Here is a 19,541-nt window from a genome sequence, read left to right as displayed (position 1 = left end):
TAGTTGTAAATCTGAAAGGACACTGGATGTAAACGTTTGAAACTTTACAAAAAATATTACACCTTGTCCGGTCAATAGTGGCATAATATACAAAGCTACATAACATATATTGAAAAGGCTTACACCTACAAAACTGGAGGAAACTACCTGTTTACTATAATGTTCTTTGCTTGTACACAAAACCTTGTGAGGCATTGCACAACATCATGATGTAAAATCTCAGTAGCAGCTGTCAAGGTATCTAAAGTTTGGATGACAATTTTTTTCAGTGTTCAACAATTCATGAATTAAATTCAGTAAAAAAAATAGTAAAGTATAGTTAATTTATTCAGCCATGTTCAGTCTCTGTGGGCATCTTTTGATGGTGGATTCAAATGTAATCATAGATGAGGCATGCAAAGCCTTAATAATATTAATATTTTGGAGTGGCCCAGCCAGAGTCTCAATTTGAATCTGATAATTTGCAAAGGGAGCTGAAGATAAGGGTCGCTGGCATGAAGGCCTACTGAACCACTGCATCTGATCTAATTGTAGACCTGTATTTTCAAAGTTCTAGAAAGGATTCTGAACCACTAATAAAACAACACTAATGTCTAAGCTTTATAATTTGTTTTTTGTCTTCCTTACTCTGCGTAGACTGCTTATATGAAATATGCTCCCACTATTTTAAATTGTCCAAAAATGATGATCAGCACTTGGTCAAAATAATACAGTTGGCGTAGTTCTTCTGGATTTATAAAAAGGCATTTGAAATATAAAACATGATTGTTTATCAGTTCACTTTCAATTTGATTCCGTTTGTTCAAACAAGACCAATTCACAACACCTGCTATCCTACTTTACAAAGAAAAACATTTGTTGAATCATACAAACACATTTCGAGTCAATTTCATACATTCCAAATTGGTGGTAGCTATTAAGCAAGGCAATCAAGTTCAGTTTATTATACAAATTAGTTCAAGCTTTCTATCTAAGAAATCCTGACAGATTTCATTCAGTCATTGTATGAATAATTCTCTCCTAGAAGAGCATTTTGCAACCATGACTAGTCACTTACATAGTGTCTTTGACTTTGCAGCAATCCCTTATACTGAACATGCATGTGGTGACAACAGAAAGGAAAATTCCTCTTAAACAGGAAGAAACTAATCTGAATAACTGAATTCAAATCAGGAAGAGTGCCTGGAATTTGATAATAGTCTCTTGGGACATTAATAACTAGGGTTTAATTCCCTACTTAACAAAACATGTATGTTCACAGGTACTCCCCAGTATTCTCTTTTACTCTCACCTTAGTTGGAAAACAGGCACCAAGGATGCAAGTGTTCACTATGACAGCTGACAGACTGTCTGAACTGGGAACAGTGCAAGAGACAGAGTATAGGTCAGGTTTTTTCCGGTGCTGACAGATGGGACCGGTATATAGGCGCCAGTGTTTTGTCAGCCAGCCAGGTTCAGATAGAGCTGTGCTGAGATGTGGAAAATTATGAGCTCAGTCTGTGGGTTCAGACATGCCTTGCATATGAACTTGTCAGTTCTTCCTCTTTAACTCTTGGGAAAAGCACACGTGCTGCCAGTTCCATCTTCCACAATACTTTTCTGCTCCATAAACACCACTGGGGTGACACAGGGATGTCCTGCTTCCTTGTTTTCATCCAATGGCTTCTCATTCTTCACATTGCATTCATGCCTTTAATGCTTAAAATTAAAATATATTTTAAAATCACTTTAAACTTATAGGCACGTGTTTTATTAAAACATAGATAAAACTAGTACATGAAGGATTTACAATACATTCTTAGAGTTTGAAATACGCAGCAGCAGATGCATCAATATTGTTTTGCAGTGCTGACTCATACAGTGAGTTGAACCAGTCAGTGATGTAAACATACTGGCATTCACTTTGGTTCCTAATGCAAATGTGATTCATTGAGGTCCAAAGACTCACACGGACAAACACTTGGTTCATTTTGACTTGCTTTTATAAGGGTTTCCACTGGGTCTTAAGAAACTCTAAACTGTGTCAAATTTAAAATGTCCAACTTAAGAATTTATTTTCCACAATAGTTTTTAATTAGTTACATCTTAAATCTGTAAAAGGAGAGATAGCAGCAAAGTTAATGACTTGAGTGCTTGAGAAGTTGACTGAGTTGATTATATGCACTATTTGGAATTCAAAAAAAGAATGTTGAATTTAAATTACACTGAACTTGCTAGTGTGCTTATTTGAAGTAGAAAGCAGGGGAGCCTACTCCACATACAAAAAAAAAGCATCCAACAGAAAACTTATTTAAGCCAAACTGATAGAAATGTTGTTTTTAATTTTGTGTTTTTGCACACTGCCTTTCTAATACAGCCCTGGTGAACATGGCCCATATCAAAAAGTGTAATTCTTTAGGAGTTGGTGATGAACTGCATTAGATTGTCTCCAATATTTTAGACCAGCATGAATTTTATCTAGAGTTTATTTTTGTACTACTGGATATGAATTGGACCAGTTTTTCTTGTGAAGAGCCTTCACACAATGTTTCATATGAATTGCCGCAATAAATAAAATTAACTAAATACAATTAAACAACACACTGACACAGCTGATGAAACTCAATTATCTCCCTGGGGATTGTCTGTTCTTTTTATAAAGGCAGGACATTTTTATTTGTTTGCTTTACTTCTTATATGGCGTCATGTTTCAGGCCCAGATTCCTGGGATTCTGACACTTGTCTGAAGGGCTTTTCAAGTAGTTCAAGTGTCACATAGCTAGCCCACCTACCTAAGCTCCCCTATCAATCCCCAGCTGCACACCCGAGCTCAGAGCTCTTATCACTGGCCACTCAGCTTCTGACGTCCACAGAGGGCTGCTCTTTCATTTAGGGAAGAGCCACCTGCTATTCTTATAACTCAGCTTTGTCATGCAGCATTTCAGGGATAGATTCATGACCTCCATCCACATCCCTTCTTCTGCCTCCACAATGGCTCTTCTTGCAGTTTCCTTCATATGAAGCAGAACCAGTAGATTTAGGTTGTCGCGAGCACTTCAACGCCAGTCATGAGCTCCACCCTGGTTAACTCTTTAGCCAAAGTGTACGATCCCAATCCTCTTCATGGTCAGAAGCTTTCTGCAAGGAAGTTCTCCCTGAATGGATCAGACCGGTTCCAAGCTTCATCCTCCTCTTTCTCTCACCATGATGCAACTCTACGCTGCATGGAGAGCAGGATCGACTCCCTCAGCTCCCAGATGGAGCACCTGCTCATCATGCAGCAGACCGTCCTGACCCGGCTGGATGACCTGTCCCAGGATGTGAGAGGCATGGGTCGAGATGTGGCCTCGTCCCATGAAGGGAGACGTGGCTCGGGGATCGAGGCGGTTTGCAAGGAGTTGCGAGGGGCTGTGGAGCGAATAGAGAGTCAGGGGCGACGGCTCGAAGGGGTGGAGAAGCTGGTGGAGGGAACTCAGCAGGTGATCTGCTTCATTGGGGAGGTGGTAAAGAGCTCCAAGCTGGTGGAGCTTTTATTCAAACAGCCTGGAAACAAAACCAGCAGGAAGGTGAGAAAATGAATAAAGATTTCTAGGTACTCTGGAGGGAAACAGTATGACACAAATACTTAAATTTAAAATATGGTTAAAATCAGATCCTGAATGCCTTTGAGATGTCTTTTTCTGGTCTTAACTCTTTATTGTTTCAACTGTTCTGCTCTTGAACATGTTCTCAGTAATAAAAAGTAGTTTTCCTTAGTGCAGAGATTGTTTTTTTTTTTGTTTTTTTTTTTACTGCTTAAATGTAGCTGATAGGAGTCAAACTTGTTATCACATCCAGACACTCATGTTTTTATAATCAGCGATTGGGCTCTCAGCTGCAGCTGGATGCAATCACCGCCAAGCCTGTCTGGTCTCTTCTAACTGGGTGATAGTAATGCAGTGACAGATCAAATGCTTGTGGTGTGCTGGAACAGAATGTACCAGTGTGTGTTTTCCTGTAGGGGTGAAACAATAAGAACCCTGCAGGTTGTTAACTATGTTTATTCTCATGTGTGTTGTTCAGGGGCTCCTTCTGGTACATCAAACTCATTTCTAAGCACAATACAGCACATATGATGCTTCTGAAAGATTACATTTTCTATTCTAGAAATGCAATTGAGAAGCCAAGTTGTTGTGGCATGCATTTTGCTGCAGAATATGTGACCTTTCCTCTTAAACGGGGAGACATCCACTGAGCAGAATATGAACTTTGAGTTATGAGGCACCACAGCAACAAAACAAACACTCTGTCTTGGCATCCCGCTGTTACGCAAACAGAAACATGCACCTTTACTATTTGAAACTTGTTGACATTTTAAATATTACTTTCCTTTCATTAACCTTTGTGCCTTACTCAGATGGAAGTGGGACATGTTTTACAGTATGCTACTTCTCCTTTTTTCCCCAAATAAAGGCAAAAGATGACAAGGACAAAGCCAAACAAAGTGTGAAGGGTGGGAAAGCCCAGAAGAAAAGGAAACCCCAGGATTCATCAGGTAAAGTTAAACTTAATGTAACTCCTGACCACATAATTCTTTAAAATTTATGGAAAAAATAAAATAAAAAATATGTATATATATATATATATATATATATATATATATATATATATATATATATATATATATTGTTAGATAATCAGCTGGAAGGCAGATATAGTGGATAGTGGATGAACATAATGGCTTTTCTTTCTGGTCGTTGTTTCCACTTCAGATGCTTCCACTCTAAGTGAGTCAGCCCTGAAAGAGCAAGTTGAAAAGCTCAACAGGGAGAATGCGGATCATTCCCATATAAACACAGAAGCTAACTTCCAGAGTCAGGAAGATCCAGGAAGTGGGGGAAAAAGAAAAGAGGAGCCAACAAAGCTGATTCTTAGTCGGTCACACGCTCCTTCAAGCCAAACTGTGGAGGAAAGTAAGGAAAACAAGAATGAGGACGATGAGGGGGATGTCTTTGATGAGACAGATGCAGAGGAAGAGGAGCAACAGACAGAGGATAACAATGAAGAAAAAGGCAGGAAATTGGAGGATGATATAAAGAAAAGACTTAAAAGAGAAACAGAGGAATCATCAGAAAATATTATTTCAGACAAGAGCAAGACGTCCCAGGAAAGGTACTCCTATTCACCTGTTTTCACTTTTTCTGTATCTTGATTCTTTCATACAGAAGGAAGTAAACAAGAAACACTACGGCAAAAAATAAAATGAAATTTGACAGCATTCTTTGTTTTTCTTTTCAAAGCTCTGAAGACATTGGAGATGGAGCCACAGCAGGCAAACGTCGTGTCACAGAAGAGGACTTGGTTAAAGAAGACCTGAAGAAGAGCCGAGTAGAAAACACCTCAGTGAAAAATGCTGACAGCCATGCAGTGGAGGGCTCAAAGTCTGATGAAGCAAAGGCAGAAGCTAAAGAAGGTGGAGAGTCTACAGTACAGGATTTTATCCTTGGTGAGACTTTGGAGGACATAAAGGGACTTACATAAAAGGATGCAGTGAGAACAAGTTAAATTTCTGATTTAAAAAAACAACAACAAAAAAAGCATTCCAGATAATAATATTATTTCTATTTTGATTTGATTTGATTTAATAAGATTATATCAGATCAGAAAGGCCTCTATAAAGCTCTGTTCAGGCATTTTCAGTTTACTGAGAATGCATGTTGTCAAGGGGGCAAGCACAAATAACCACCACACATTTAAGAGGTATTTTAATAAAACATTTTTGAAAACTCACATTAGACTACCACATAAGCCCAACTTGTGTTAGGCTCACATGAATTCCTATAAAGTACACAGCTGATTGTGATTGTAATGTGAAACATTTTCACTGTACATTGAATCAAATTAATTTTCTTTATTTGATGCCTAAATGGTTCTTAAGAAACATGAGAAAATCCCAACTTGGAAGATGCTTACCTGACTTCTCTGCCTGTGGTTTCTATTCCACGAAGACACACTTTGTCCTTTTAGGTTGTAACATTTCACGTGACATTCCTGAGGTTTTGAAGCAGATTTCATGCCATAGTGCCTGCTTGAGCCTCCAGAAGACATCAGTCATGCAGCTTATAGGGCAGATAATGAGTCACATGCATGCTGCTATTTTCATCCATGTTTCTAGACACAAAGACCTCTTCCTCTGTCTCTTCTCTATTTTTGGCATTCATTACAAAATGACTTCCATATCCATTATTCATCTTGTGTTTCTTTTTTTGTCCTCTTTGTTTTTTATTCCCAGAAGCAGGCCCTCCTCCAACCGCTCCTTTCGATCACCGCATCGTGACTCCCAAACCCCATCAGATAGCCACCTATTACACTATAAACAGGGATGAAGTTCTGGGCGGGTGAGTGACAAGGACAAAACCACCAGCTCTCATTAACAAATAATAATTCTTTAGTTATTTTCACTCTACCCAGGCATTTAGATGCTTTAATCTACTGTAATGAAATAATAGAGGGTTTAACAGCATGCGAAGAGATGCCTAACAGTTTTTATGAAGACATATCTGCTGCCATCTAAAGGGCATGTGTCCCCCCATGGGGACACATGCAAAATTGCATACCTTTCCAAAGTAATGAACTGGTTATAAATCCAATCTCTTAAAGTGAAGATGATTTCTCTGCAAAACAAGGCATGTCTACAATTTCTGGCTTATTTATTCAGACATGAACCCAGTTTTAAAGCGATAGATGCAATGTATGTGTATGGATTAGAGATACACAAAATGAGCAACTAAATTTAAAATGCTTTATTTTGTGTTTTAAAATCACAAAAACAGTCCAGCAATAAATATATTTTTGAGAACTTTGGAAAGAAACATTTGGGATTGCATTGCTCACATATTGCAGTTAAATCAAACTCTCCAGATTGTCAGCCTTCCACTTTAATCTCAGCTATTCTGTGTCCATCCACTAATGTGTTTGACTCAGCTTGTTTCCTTTTATTAGGGGACGTTTTGGACAAGTCTATAAGTGCATGGAGAATTCATCTGGATTGACACTTGCTGCCAAAATCATCAAAGCAAAGAGCCAGAAAGAGAAGGTGCAGAAATGAACTGCCTGTTCGTGTCGAATATAGTACAGAATATACAGTCATTTTATGTGACTTAGCTATTCAAAAAAGGTGTAAAACTTCCTGCATTACCTGTTTATCTGCCTATCTGTGAACAGATGTAATATGATTCAGTGCAAATAAGTCACACAACTCACTTGTTTTTTCAAAGAACAGAATGCAAAGCAACTGTTTACTTTGTAGTAAGCACAATTTAATTAGATAATGACTCTAGCTGTTGGAGAGTTCCCATATTATGTCTAGTTAATGAAATTGATAATAGTAACAATATTCTCTTTTTTTGATCCAAACTATTTGTAGATGCAGCTTATAGATATTTGGCGTTTGTTAAAGCAAAGTGGATATCTGTTAGGTTCATTGTGTGATTAAAGTTGCTAAAAGTTAGTAATTAGAGTTAAATGTCATGAGGCTTTTCTCTCTAATTAATATAAAGTTTTTTGGATTTACGATATCCAATGTCATAAAAATAATTTTAATTTTGAAAGCCATATAGAACTTCACTGAAATTGTGATTCCCAAATTCCCTTGTGTTAGTGACCATTTTATGTCTTCCTCTCTGGAAATGAAAAGATGATTTATTATATTATGTGGAGTCAGAAATATATTTTTTAAATGCTGATTTTAATCCCTTTACTTAGTTCTATTTTGCTATACATACTTTGAATTCAACATTTTTGGCTTTTCTTAAGCCAAACACAATTCAAAACATATATCTGAAAATGTGGATTTCTTTTGTTTTACTTCTGTTTCAATGCCACATGGAGATATTCTGCCCTAAGGCTATTTAAATTGAGCAGCACCGTCAAGTTTAATATCTTAAGATGTTGTACACCAAATTTTTCAAGGCATTTACCAATTCATGGATGAAAGAGCTTTAATAATTAGACATATTTATATTTAATAGAGGTAACAGGACCAGATATCCAACATTCTGGAACATTTCTATAATGTGTTTGTAGATATGGCAGCATATGTACAGAATGACATTAACTTCTGAAGCTACCACTAAACTGCTATGAATTTAACTTTTATTCTAATGACATAACGATGACTGGTTTTTGAATGTTTGTCTCTCAGGAGGTGGTAAGGAATGAGATCCAGGTGATGAACCAGCTGAACCATGCCAACCTGATTCAACTCTATGCTGCTTTTGAGTCACGGAATGACATCATCCTGGTTATGGAATAGTAAGTCTGTTGCGGGCCGTCTTTTTTGAGTGCCTTTAATGGAACAGAGTGTCCAGCTCTTCATGGCTGTAACTATGTTTGTTTCTCCATGCTGCAGTGTGGAAGGAGGAGAGCTGTTTGATCGCATCATCGATGAGAACTACAACCTAACTGAGCTAGACACTGTGTTGTTCATCCGTCAGATCTGTGAAGGGCTGCAGTACATGCACAAAAATTATATCCTGCATCTTGATCTCAAGGTAAACTTGCTTAGGATTTTATATTCCAGTAACATACTTATCTATTGCTTGCTTTTTATGTTGTAAAAATTGTTCTTTCCAGCCAGAAAACATTCTTTGCGTCAGCAGAGCTACAAACAAGATCAAAATTATTGACTTTGGCCTGGCAAGGAGGTAAGAAATAGAAAGCTGTCTATCTATTGTAAGTTTTATTCAATGTTTGCAGAGCTTAAATGTTTGTTTCTAAAAGGTATAAACCCAGGGAGAAGCTAAGGGTCAATTTTGGAACTCCTGAATTCCTCGCTCCTGAAGTCATCAATTATGAGTTTGTTTCATTCCCAACGGACATGTGGAGCCTTGGAGTAATCACATACATGCTGTAAGTCAGAAATGCTGAGTCATCTGCACTTACAACTTGCTACATCACAGACTGACCTCCAGTAAAAAATTATTCCAAGCAGAAAATGGAGGAAATTGCAGCACTGCAAGATACCATACCCCAAACCTTTGTGTCCTGTCTGTCCAGGCTCAGTGGCTTGTCTCCGTTTCTGGGGGACGACGACAATGAGACACTCAACAACATTCTGGCCTGTCAGTGGAACTTCGAGGAGGAGGAGTTTGAAGACATTTCTGAAGAGGCCAAAGATTTTATCACCCGTCTGCTGGTGAAAAGCAAGAGCTGGAGGATGAGCGCGACAGAGTCCCTCAGACATGCTTGGCTGTCCGACAGAAATTTGCACCATCGACTACATCAGAAGGTAAAAGACTCCCTCTGTTGACAGGCTATGGTCAATTACTTCTTTTGTATGTGTGTGATAATTTTTAGATTAGCTATGGAGGTGGAAATTTATCAAGGTAATGAATGGTGCATAAGAAACTGGTGTTTAGGACAGTTCCATTTTTCTAGTGGTTTGGAACCGATTGAGCTTCCAGGTGACCATTTTAGAGCACGGACTTCAGATGAACAACTTGTACCATATATCTAACCTGGTGGAACATGCTATTACAGTGCTGCATGGCATCATACTTGTTTTTACTATTTTGTATACATCTTCAGTGTAGTTATAGAAAAACGTGTAAAGAATTCGGCATGTGAATGCAGATTTTGAAACACTGTGGATTTTTCGTTTGCAGAAAAACAAGTGCCACTCCTCACATGCTCCGCCCCCAGAGAGCTAAACAGGTGAGATTACTCCCTCTGACATCATTTAGATATTTCTTTATAAAATGCAAATTATAGTTTATAAACTCTTTCTTCTGCTTTTTGTTTTGTTTTGCTTTCAGAAACAACCAGGCCCTTGGTTTGCCTTGTCACACTGTGTGGCCCTGGGGCCCATCACTGGACCAATACTGCTGCACCTGAATAGCCACTGGATTATTATTGTCTGCCTCACATTTTTACCTTTGTGTAGCTGCACACTATTTAGGTCTGAACTTTTAAAGCTGCCCGTACTGTATACTTGCAAAGCTATTCAAAGAACTTTGCCTGAAGTTTGCCTGAGTATTTTTTCTTATTAAATACTGTTACTGCCAAAGTAAAATCCTGCAAGATGTATCACTTTGATACCTACCATGTGCCCATAAAAATCTGTTCTTTTAGCACATTTTAACAGGTACATTGCTTTTCTTTTTTTGCAAACGTTGGCATGCTTTGCACACTTTTTCCTCCCTTGTTCATCCAAGAGTTACCAAACAAATTTGAAAAAGTAATTTTCTTTTTATAAATCCATGTGTTTCTTTCTTTTATTTTATAAGTAGCATAATAATGTTATTTCTCTTCAAGGTAATTTGAAATCTAACTCCATTAATTTATATTGTGTACATATTGTGCTATTGCATATAAGTCTTCTTAAAATATGAGATAATCTCAGCTTTAATGTCCCATTTATATCACTGTTGGTGTTTTTCACTGTAGACTGCCTTCACCTCAGTGTGCATTCATCTCACCTGCTTGTTTGGCTTTGGCAGTTTGGAGTACCCAGCTCACCTTCAATGAAGGCAAAATGAAATACATGTTACTACCTAAGACTTATACTTGTTGATGACTGAAGTGAAATCTTATGTTCATTTATTTACTGGTTTAGCACCAGATTGTACTTGAAGTGCAACTTTTTTCTTCAATATGTGATGTTTTTATTTCAGAGGACACAAACGTGGTTTCACGTAGTCATGCACATACATTTAAAGTATAATGTACACCTCAGTGTGGCAGAGAAGCAAGACACTGAGTTGTTAGATGAATTATTTTGAATTAAAAAGCTTTGTGTTTTGAATATGTGTTTATTTGAATTTATGATACCTTTTTCAAGACTTCTTGTGAAATGTTGTGATTTGAAAACAGTAAATGTAGGAAATAAATGATATACACAAAAACCTGATTTTTGCAAAAATTTATTTTCTTAATCTTTTGAAAAAAATCAAGACTTTGATGTTAATATTGCTCATGAAATGCAGTTGGATTGTGAGCAAGTGTGACTTCCTTCATAAAGCAGGAATGCATAGTCTATTTTTCAGATGTTCATAACAACTCAAAATAGGAAAAATATTGCCAATAAATATATATTTATTGAAGCACAGGTATCAAATTTGAGGTCCACGGCAAAAATATGGCCTGCTAAAGAGTTTCTGTGGTCCTTTATAGTGCCACATAAACAGAACTTTAAGATAACAGTTATGTGCTTAAATGTAATTTTACCAGTCAAATCAAATCAGTTTTAATTTCAATTACATAAATGCAGAAATATGTTAAAAATTGTAACATTTCACGAAGTACTAATTGAACAGAAAAAAAAATATATTTTAATAGCTTGTTAATAGCTGTTAATATCAGTACATTCTGTCACAACAGGCCACTTAAGGACACCAATGACCTTGATATGGCCCAAAGTGAAAAGGAGTTTGACATCCTTGTATTAGGTTATTAATTTGATGTTGCTAGGCTTATATCTGTTTCCTTTCTTCCCCACTGGAGTCTTATTTTACATGCAGTCACAGTTTTTGGAAAGTGATAATATAATACGTATTACACATCCTACAAAATGTGACTGATTTGTTAAATTGTCACTCCCCTGGACCCAGGAATGACTGCAGTACGGATGTAGTTTATCCTCCCCTCCATTCGGGGCGCTACGATAAACAGCCTATCCGGACACAGGTCTCTTAAAGTTCCCTTCCACTTGCTGGCTTCTGATTGGTTTGCGTCATAGGTTTACGGATGCTGAGGAGGCTCGCTGGTCCTCGGGTTGCTGCCAACAAGAGCTCTCCTTCGTTTGGTTCCACCGGTTGTATTTTTGGCGCAGTGAACCGTCAAGACTTGAGAAAGAGATGGCTCAGTGCTCCGACGCTGCAAAGGCGGGCTCCTCGGCAAACGGAGAGGATGTAAAGAGGAGAAAAGTGGCTGTCATAACCGGCATCACTGGCCAGGTAACAGCCTGCTGCTGCAGCTGGAGACTCTCAGACACTGAGTTGTCTGTGAAAGATGGGTTCAAGTGAACTTTCCAGGAAGTCTCTGTATGCTTGTGTTGGCATTCTCTTTGGAAAATCGTATTTCCTTGGTTGTGTGTCTGTTTGAGGCTCTATGAGTAAAGTACTGCAGAGTTATGCGTTTTAATGAAGTTCAACTAGTTTTCAATTAAGATCGCTTCGCGTGTCACTTCAGAAAAGGCTGTGACGAAACAAGGAAATGATTATTATCAATGCACACTACTACTGACCAGGACGTCTGCCGGTCCCATCCCAGATGGGATGTGGGTTAGTTGTTGGGTGAAGGTGTGGTTGAAAGCAAACTCAAAATATATTCCAAAAGCAATACTTAAGGCACATGCTCATGTGAAAATTTAAATTGTTTCTACCCCCCCTCCCCCAACCCCACCCCAAGAAAACAAAACAACAAAAAAACTAAAGTTCATTTTGGAAAGTGCTTTTTATGTCTTCATTGTCATACTTTCATTGAAAAGCAGACTCCCTGTTAACTCAGTAAAAAAGGACTTAATTTTTGTCAGTATTGTTACAAACTTTGAGATATTTTACTCCAGTTTGTTCACAATGTCTGAATCAGGATGCTGCATCTGCTTGCTCATCTCATGTGGAAGAGTTATGAATAGTTGTGCAGGTAAGGCTGGTTTTACTTGTAACCAGTTTAGAAGAAAGAGGGACTCGCGTCCCATTCCCTAAAACTTTCTTCTTGCCATATAAGAAAACAATCAAATCAGAAAACTAGCAATTTGCAATTGTCCTCAATAATAACTGAATTGTTTGAGCCAGTTTTTATGTTTTGGTTTCTGAACTTTGTTTATTTTCCATAAAATTGTGCATGGTTTGTTTAATATTAGGCAGGTAGAAATAAAAAAGGCATAGTTTTAAATATTATTTTTTTTTATAAGTTCTCTCTTGTGATGATTTTAAACCTCTTGGGAAATATGTTTACAAGGTCTTATTTCAAGAGGTATTTGTGCCAGTCTTTTGTTTGGGGCATTGGAAGAAGCTCAGTGTCAGATCACTGTTAGAGGTGTGGCCTTTTCACCAAGCTTCCCCACCATGAAAAACTATATTTTTTCATTCATGATATTCATTCATCCATTGATACATTGATGCTTTCATTCATGATATTCATTTATGCATACATGCATCTATTCATGCCATTCTCAATATTATTGCAATCTGAATGTGTCTACTCTAGCAGGCTTTTATTTCAATATATTATATGTGATACTGAAAGTGTTAATTCTTTTCTTTTCTTTGTAGCTGATGTATGATGAGTAGCTATCCTTTGTGCTACTGGATGATCCTATTTCATACAGCCCTTAAACTGGGGCTGGACAACCTATTTAGGGCTCTTTTAACACAAACCAAGTGAACATCCACTTTCAGTATTGTACAATGGAATTGCTTACAGTTTAAAGCCAATATTTATGTTGCATATCCTTAAAGAAAATAGTCGTGGCAAAATATATGTAATCATTTAAAACTGTACATAGATGACATAAAAATATTGTCCTATTTTTTTCTTTTAAAAAATAAGTCAATACAACAACAAAATGCTAAATTTCATTTTAATTTATGATGGAGTAGTTTTATTTTATTTACCCATACTTGTAAAGTCAAAGTTCAGGTAAATCCATAAAAACAATTGGCATACTAACTGCAACACGTGGATTTAAAAGAAGCAATAGTTAAAATAGGTTTAGAAATCCACATCATTTGGCCACTTGGGGGCAGCAGATTCAAATGTTCCTTCACAGAACTACTTTTAAATCATCTTTAGTTTAAGCTGCTCCGGTAGACTTGTAATGGTCTGTATATTTTAAAACATTCAAATATTATCATTTTGAATTTATACAAATTTATATTGAAGCATTTGTTTTGTTAAGAGAAAAGTCTCCAATAAAATAAATAACTCTTCTACAAATGTTTGTAATTAGGGAGACAGATTGACAATACTGGATTGAGGTACTGCAGTTTGCAACCCATTCATATCTACAGATGTGAACTATGTTACCTGTGTGACTTTTGTTCTTGATGGTTTTATACCTGGAGGCTGGAGTTTTGTCAGTGTGGTTTCACTTAGTAAATGAAGAACTTATTTTCACAATAAGCCTTACTCTGATATGAGGCCAGGCTGCGTTCTATAAATATTTAGATCAAAACTGTGTCCTTTGAAAGAGTGGTCCTATTTGTGTATGTTGACATTTCTTCATTTCCTTTTATGTTGAATCTATTTGCAGAAAAAAGTCATTTCAACGTGCATTACAAAATAAACAGATCCAATTCATGTCCAACTTTTAACAGACTGGGTCAGTCAACCACATAGTAATTAACACTAGAGAGGAACATATTTTTTTCAGCAGGAATAATGCAGCAGAAACACAAATTGACAATCATGTTGTTTTAATATATTTGCACTGTGATAAGAAATTTTTGAAAATAAAGGTGCTTAGTTCATCCAACCTGTCAGCATTTCATCTAGCCATAACTTTAGGCTTTCTTATGAAGTACTGTTTCAAACTAAGACTTTGTAGTAGACTGCAGGGCTACATGATATCAGGAAAATGTTATGATTGCTTATAATTAACCCAATTATTCCAATTGGGTTTCCAATTGTTGCCTAAATATAATTATTTGCAATTTCAACATTACACAGATTAATATTGAGATGAAGATTTTGTCTTATTTTTATTTTTTTGCAAAGTTCAAGTGGACACATTGTCTGTCTCCCTAATTAAAACCGGAATCAGAATCACAGGAAAGTAGACTAAAAATGGTTCAACATGCCTCCCATTCTACTTTGGAACTCACAAGTAAACCTGCAGTCTGAAAGTGAATTGGTCTCGGGAAATACAAAGCTCTGAGGTTCTTTAACTAGATTAGTTGAGGGTGTTACAGCTAAGGAGAGGAGTTTAACATAAAAGGAAACTTTAACTCTTGGTTCTGATCTGAACTCTTGCTGCAGAATTGCAAAACGGCTGGGTGTGCTTTCAGTTCAAACTGTGAGTAAATTCGTGGAGATTTTTGTAACATTACCTTTTCCCATTGTATGTAAACCAGAAAGTAATGTTAGAATAACCTTATCCACTAAAATTGATTTACTTAAAATTTTATGTTTCATAAACATTAGCCAAAACTGATTCATCTAAATAAGGTTTTTGATAAATCAAATTTCAAATAAAATTTTTCAACATTAATTTTCTTGTCAAAAAAGTGAAAAATTATAATCTATTGCAACAAAAACAACAAAAAAACCCCCTAAGGATAATTCAGTTTACTTTGATGTTGAGGTTAGTTTTTAGACAGGTTTTAGGGCCAGAAATTAGTTTTAAAAAGTTGCAAGAATAAATTCATAATAATACCAAAATAAAGTCGGAATATTACCAGAATAAAATAGTAATATTATGAGAACAAACTAGTAAATTTATGACAAATCCTATCGGAACAAGCAGTCGTACCACAGTGTTAAACTGAGGAATGTTGAGCATCTTGTGAAGTTATTCTTTAGCATGTCTTTTGCAAATAAGGGAATACAAAATCTTTTAACACATCAGCATGAAATTATTATCAGTAGTAGAAAAACAAACAACTGTGTTTAGAAGAAAAACACAGACTAGCCAGTCTGGTCACATTAGATCTTGACAACTCTGTTGAAGCTTTTTTCTCATTAGAACGAGAAAAAAATCTGTTTTTCTTGTAATTTTTGTTTTACCTCTGGTAACATCGCATCTTTATTCTGCTTATATTATGACTATTTTGTCATGTTATTATGACATTTTTCTCATAATTGAAAAAAAAAAAAATTCTTTGTGTAGCCCTAAAACCCACCCATAAGCTTTAAAATAATAACCTTTTGTTCTTACAGAAAATCGCAAGCGTTACAGTGTTCATTAAAAATGAGTTGGGGTTAGATTTTTGAAGAATGTTTTCAAAAGACCAAATGATGTATTAGTATTTCATTTTTTCAAAAATATTGCTCAGAAAGTAAATACAGAAGACATCTGCCTGCCAAAATTTCTTACTTGCTTGTTGGACCACATGCATTTGAGTATGTGCTGTGTGTTGAAGCATCCACATGTCTGTGTGTAGCAGATGATGATCAGAGCAAATAGGCCTCAAGCTGTAGGAAATGCTATGGTCTGAAGCCGCAGCCGTCACTCTAGCGTTCCCAGAATGCGGCCCTTTCAGAGGCGGCCATCGGAGCTCCTGGAAAGTCTCACGTTCCCGTGTTGAGCAGCACTTTTCCAAACCCCATCTACCCTCGCCCTCTTTAACAGACAAGAAGAATAACAGCATTAATTCATTTTTATTTTTCCCGTCATGGCATTACTGAGGTAGACTGAGAGCTCATGCAAGAGGCATCTGGATACACCATCTCAGAAGTCACACATTGGGCCCGGAGGAGCCATGGCGAATCCGTAAATCACCTCGCTAACTACTGCTCATAAATTCCAGGACAGCATGCTGCTCATTTGGAATATTTCTGAGCGTTGTCTCGGTGTGAAGTATTGGGACCGAGATGGTGTGAGTTATAGGAGACCACCTGCGTGCCAGGCCATAGCAGCAGGGCTGTGCAGGGGGTGCTGGATGATACTTCAGGGTTACAGAAAGGACAGCTTCAAACTCTCTGTGCGACAATAAAACTTTACTCTGCCTTTGAGCTGTTAAACATCTCTTTTCCACTCTGTCTGAGAAAACATCAATATGTTGAGTTTTGACCCCTCAAACTGTTTGATGTTACTCCTGTTCACCCTTCCGTCTTTGTTCCTATTTAATCTGCTCATTCCCTCCTCGCCTCCTTCCATTTGCTTCACCGTTAGCAACACAGGATAAATTCTGAGCAAGTGCCAGCAACAATAATCATAAAGCTAAGAATCCATGCACACATCTCCTCTGTTGCTCATAATGGCTGCTGAGGACTCCTTAAAGACTGATTCTTCCTCTGACAGAAGTCTGGCACCCGCAGTTAATGCAGGAGTAGATATGAGTTCAGCTGCAGTTGTAAAAATGTGAATTAGCTGCCTTAAGAGTGAATTTTATCAACCAGCTTCTACAATAATTGGCACAACTATCTTTAAAATTACTTGATTTTTCCACCATCATGGAAAAACAACTCCCCTTTGATAGTTTCAGTTGTTTTCTAAGCAGGAACATTTTAATGAGGATTACATTTCAGATAAGGAAGAAGTGATTGGATTTTATATAAAAATGTTACATTCATTTTGCTACCAGATTAGATGTCTTGTACAAACTAGATTTATTGATTCATCAACAATATAAATGTAACCTAACAAAATGCTCTCTTCAGGGGGTTTTCCACCACAGGAAATTGCAGGCAGTTTTAAAGTTCCAAAGCATAATATTCTTGGCTGATCTCATGGTAGAAAGGCAACATGATATTCATAAGTATGTTTTCATAAGTCTAGAATTGTGTGAAAGTGAGAATGGCTGACTTTATTACATTGGAAGGAGCAATATGCTCTGGGGGAGCTCTCCCTGCTGCCATCACACCACATTATTCCAAAAGAGAGAATTGCTTTACATCCAGCTTTAGCTTGTTTTTAGGACAGACTTCTTTTTGACTCAGTTTTCATTAGTTTACGGTTTGAAAAACATGTGACAAGGACTGTATAGGTGAACCGCCAGAAACAAAAACTCAGATTTAGCACTGAAGATGTGCTAAATACTTGAATAACTTCATTATGCATTTAAAACTAATTTTCCTAAGTGGCTGTTAGAAACTTTGTAGTGGCATCCTGACTGATTCTTCATGAGTGGATATTTACTACTTGTGTAGAAATGTAGTGACTAAAAGCTTTCCTCCATTCTTCCCTTTGTAGCTGTTCAAGCTCTGTCACGTTGCGTGGTGGTCTGACGTGAAGAGCCCTTTTCAAGTCCTGACAAAATTTCTCTATCACGTTGAGATCTGGGCTTTGGACAACTCCATAACATCCACCTGTCGTCTTCAAACCATACCTGTGTAGCTTTAACTGCAGAGTTTCCCCCAGTGTATTATAACCTGACCGTCCTCCATGCTTTACTAGCCCCCCGCCAGGCTAGGCGTTGCTTGTTTTTGTTTTTAGGAAAAGATAAATAAATCGCTCTAATCGCTGCAATTAGCATTGCAAGCGTCTCTGTTGCTCTGAGCGTTTCACTGGCAGCCTTGTTCCTAAAAGATATTTTCATAGAATATGGGTTTATAATTGATGCATTTAAAGCTAGACCAATCACAACGTTGGCGCCTCTGAGTGTTGTCTCGCAGCAGCTGGATGTGGGAAGATTACCTGTGCGCCTCCTTTCACTCAAAGGAGATGTGTGGATATTTACGTCAACCCCCTGTGAGGAGTTATGTTTCTTTAGAAAACTTTACATCAAGGTAAGATCTTAAACCACCGCGTTATCTCTGGTTGCAGCTTTATGTGAATGGCAGGAATAACTACTCATCTACTACTCATCATGCAGACCGGTGAGGAGCTTTCACGCTCTGCCAGAGTTAATGCGTGCGGCCGCGCAGAGATCTGAAAAACTCGTCCTTAAAAGCTGGGACAAACCAACAGTTTATATGGCGCTTATTAAAAACTCAACAGACTCGAAATGAAAGAGCTACTAAAGCCACATTAGCAGCAATGAATTAATTCTCCCGTTTGTTGAGCATCTCTGCGCAGTGCAGCGGATTTAACTCACCATGCAGGGCCGGTCCAAGGCTGCATGAGGCCTGGAGAAGAATTTGATTTAGGGGCCCATTTTTGTTGCTAAAACATCAACACCTCTCACAGCTTCTGTGTTAGATTTAATCTGGGAGAGGGGGAGTAGTTTAATTGGCTAATCTAAAAAGCAGTATGTTATAATTGCAGTTTATTAATTTGCATTTGTGAACAAACAGAGCTCAAACTCAAAGATTAAACTCACAGCATCACATTGTTGCTGTGGTAACAAAACAATCTAACTATGAATATTGTTCTTTGAACTTTTACAAAGTAAACTTGCCAGCTCCGTAAAATGTTATATTTAAATGTTAAACAGTTTAAAATATTTTAATTTATGTATCCTGCAACCATTAAATCAAATTTAACAGCATTGATAATCTCAATAAGCAATGTTACATTTATGTATCTGTGGTCTGTGTTAAAATATTAATATTTATCGGGCATCTGGTAGCTTTATGGAGCTGCTGACTTAATTTGGATTAAACAGAAGTGCAAATAATTAATATTAATTTTAATTGTATGTTTTGATTTGTTGTTTTTAAGAATAGTTGTGGGTTTAAATAGCGTTTACTGGCAATGTCTTCCAGTAACACATAAATTACCCAGTAATATTTTTATGTTTCCTGTCTACTCAACATCTTTTAATACAAAACCCAGGTGGATCCCCTCAACGTCCCGACCACCAAGCTTAGCAAGTTTTCTGGGGGAAACACTGAGCTGGATGCTTAGGGTTGTTGTCTTGGTAAAGAATATGTGTTTTCCAAAGCCTTTGTTCTCTGGGAAACAAAAAAATGTCCTCCATGATTTTCCATATTTAGCTTTTATTTTATCTTCAGCTTTAAGTTCAGTCCATTTGTGCTGT

General features: G+C 37.2%; 2 protein-coding genes across 6 annotated transcripts in view; both read left to right on the top strand.

Moving 5' to 3' along the window:
* The window catches only part of mylk4b (myosin light chain kinase family, member 4b), a 29,196-nt gene extending 18,329 nt beyond the window's left edge, over nucleotides 1–10,867 (top strand). For 2 of the 5 annotated variants that reach the window (XM_044128221.1, XM_044128223.1), the window contains 12 exons: nucleotides 4,432–4,513; nucleotides 4,731–5,130; nucleotides 5,259–5,464; nucleotides 6,251–6,356; nucleotides 6,961–7,054; nucleotides 8,162–8,271; nucleotides 8,369–8,510; nucleotides 8,593–8,663; nucleotides 8,740–8,868; nucleotides 9,016–9,247; nucleotides 9,624–9,672; nucleotides 9,774–10,867. In XM_044128221.1, the coding sequence (XP_043984156.1) occupies nucleotides 4,432–4,513; nucleotides 4,731–5,130; nucleotides 5,259–5,464; nucleotides 6,251–6,356; nucleotides 6,961–7,054; nucleotides 8,162–8,271; nucleotides 8,369–8,510; nucleotides 8,593–8,663; nucleotides 8,740–8,868; nucleotides 9,016–9,247; nucleotides 9,624–9,668 (1,617 nt within the window). In that variant the 3' untranslated portion in view covers nucleotides 9,669–9,672; nucleotides 9,774–10,867. Of the gene's footprint in view, nucleotides 1–2,816; nucleotides 3,546–4,431; nucleotides 4,514–4,730; nucleotides 5,131–5,258; nucleotides 5,465–6,250; nucleotides 6,357–6,960; nucleotides 7,055–8,161; nucleotides 8,272–8,368; nucleotides 8,511–8,592; nucleotides 8,664–8,739; nucleotides 8,869–9,015; nucleotides 9,248–9,623; nucleotides 9,673–9,773 lie in introns of those variants that run through there. The other 3 variants (XM_044128219.1, XM_044128220.1, XM_044128222.1) reach the window with 3 other exon arrangements.
* An 814-nt stretch (nucleotides 10,868–11,681) lies between these two features.
* gmds (GDP-mannose 4,6-dehydratase) overlaps nucleotides 11,682–19,541 on the top strand; it is a 165,887-nt gene continuing 158,027 nt past the window's right edge. Inside the window, exon 1 of the mRNA XM_044128217.1 lies at nucleotides 11,682–11,912. Within this exon, the coding sequence (XP_043984152.1) occupies nucleotides 11,814–11,912 (99 nt within the window). The 5' untranslated portion in view covers nucleotides 11,682–11,813. The remainder of the gene's footprint in view (nucleotides 11,913–19,541) is intronic.

This window comes from Gambusia affinis, linkage group LG10 (genome assembly GCF_019740435.1).
Source record: "Gambusia affinis linkage group LG10, SWU_Gaff_1.0, whole genome shotgun sequence".
Lineage (NCBI taxonomy): Eukaryota > Metazoa > Chordata > Actinopteri > Cyprinodontiformes > Poeciliidae > Gambusia > Gambusia affinis.
Note: the sequence above shows the minus strand (reverse complement) of the source record. Positions and strands in the feature narration are given on the sequence as shown.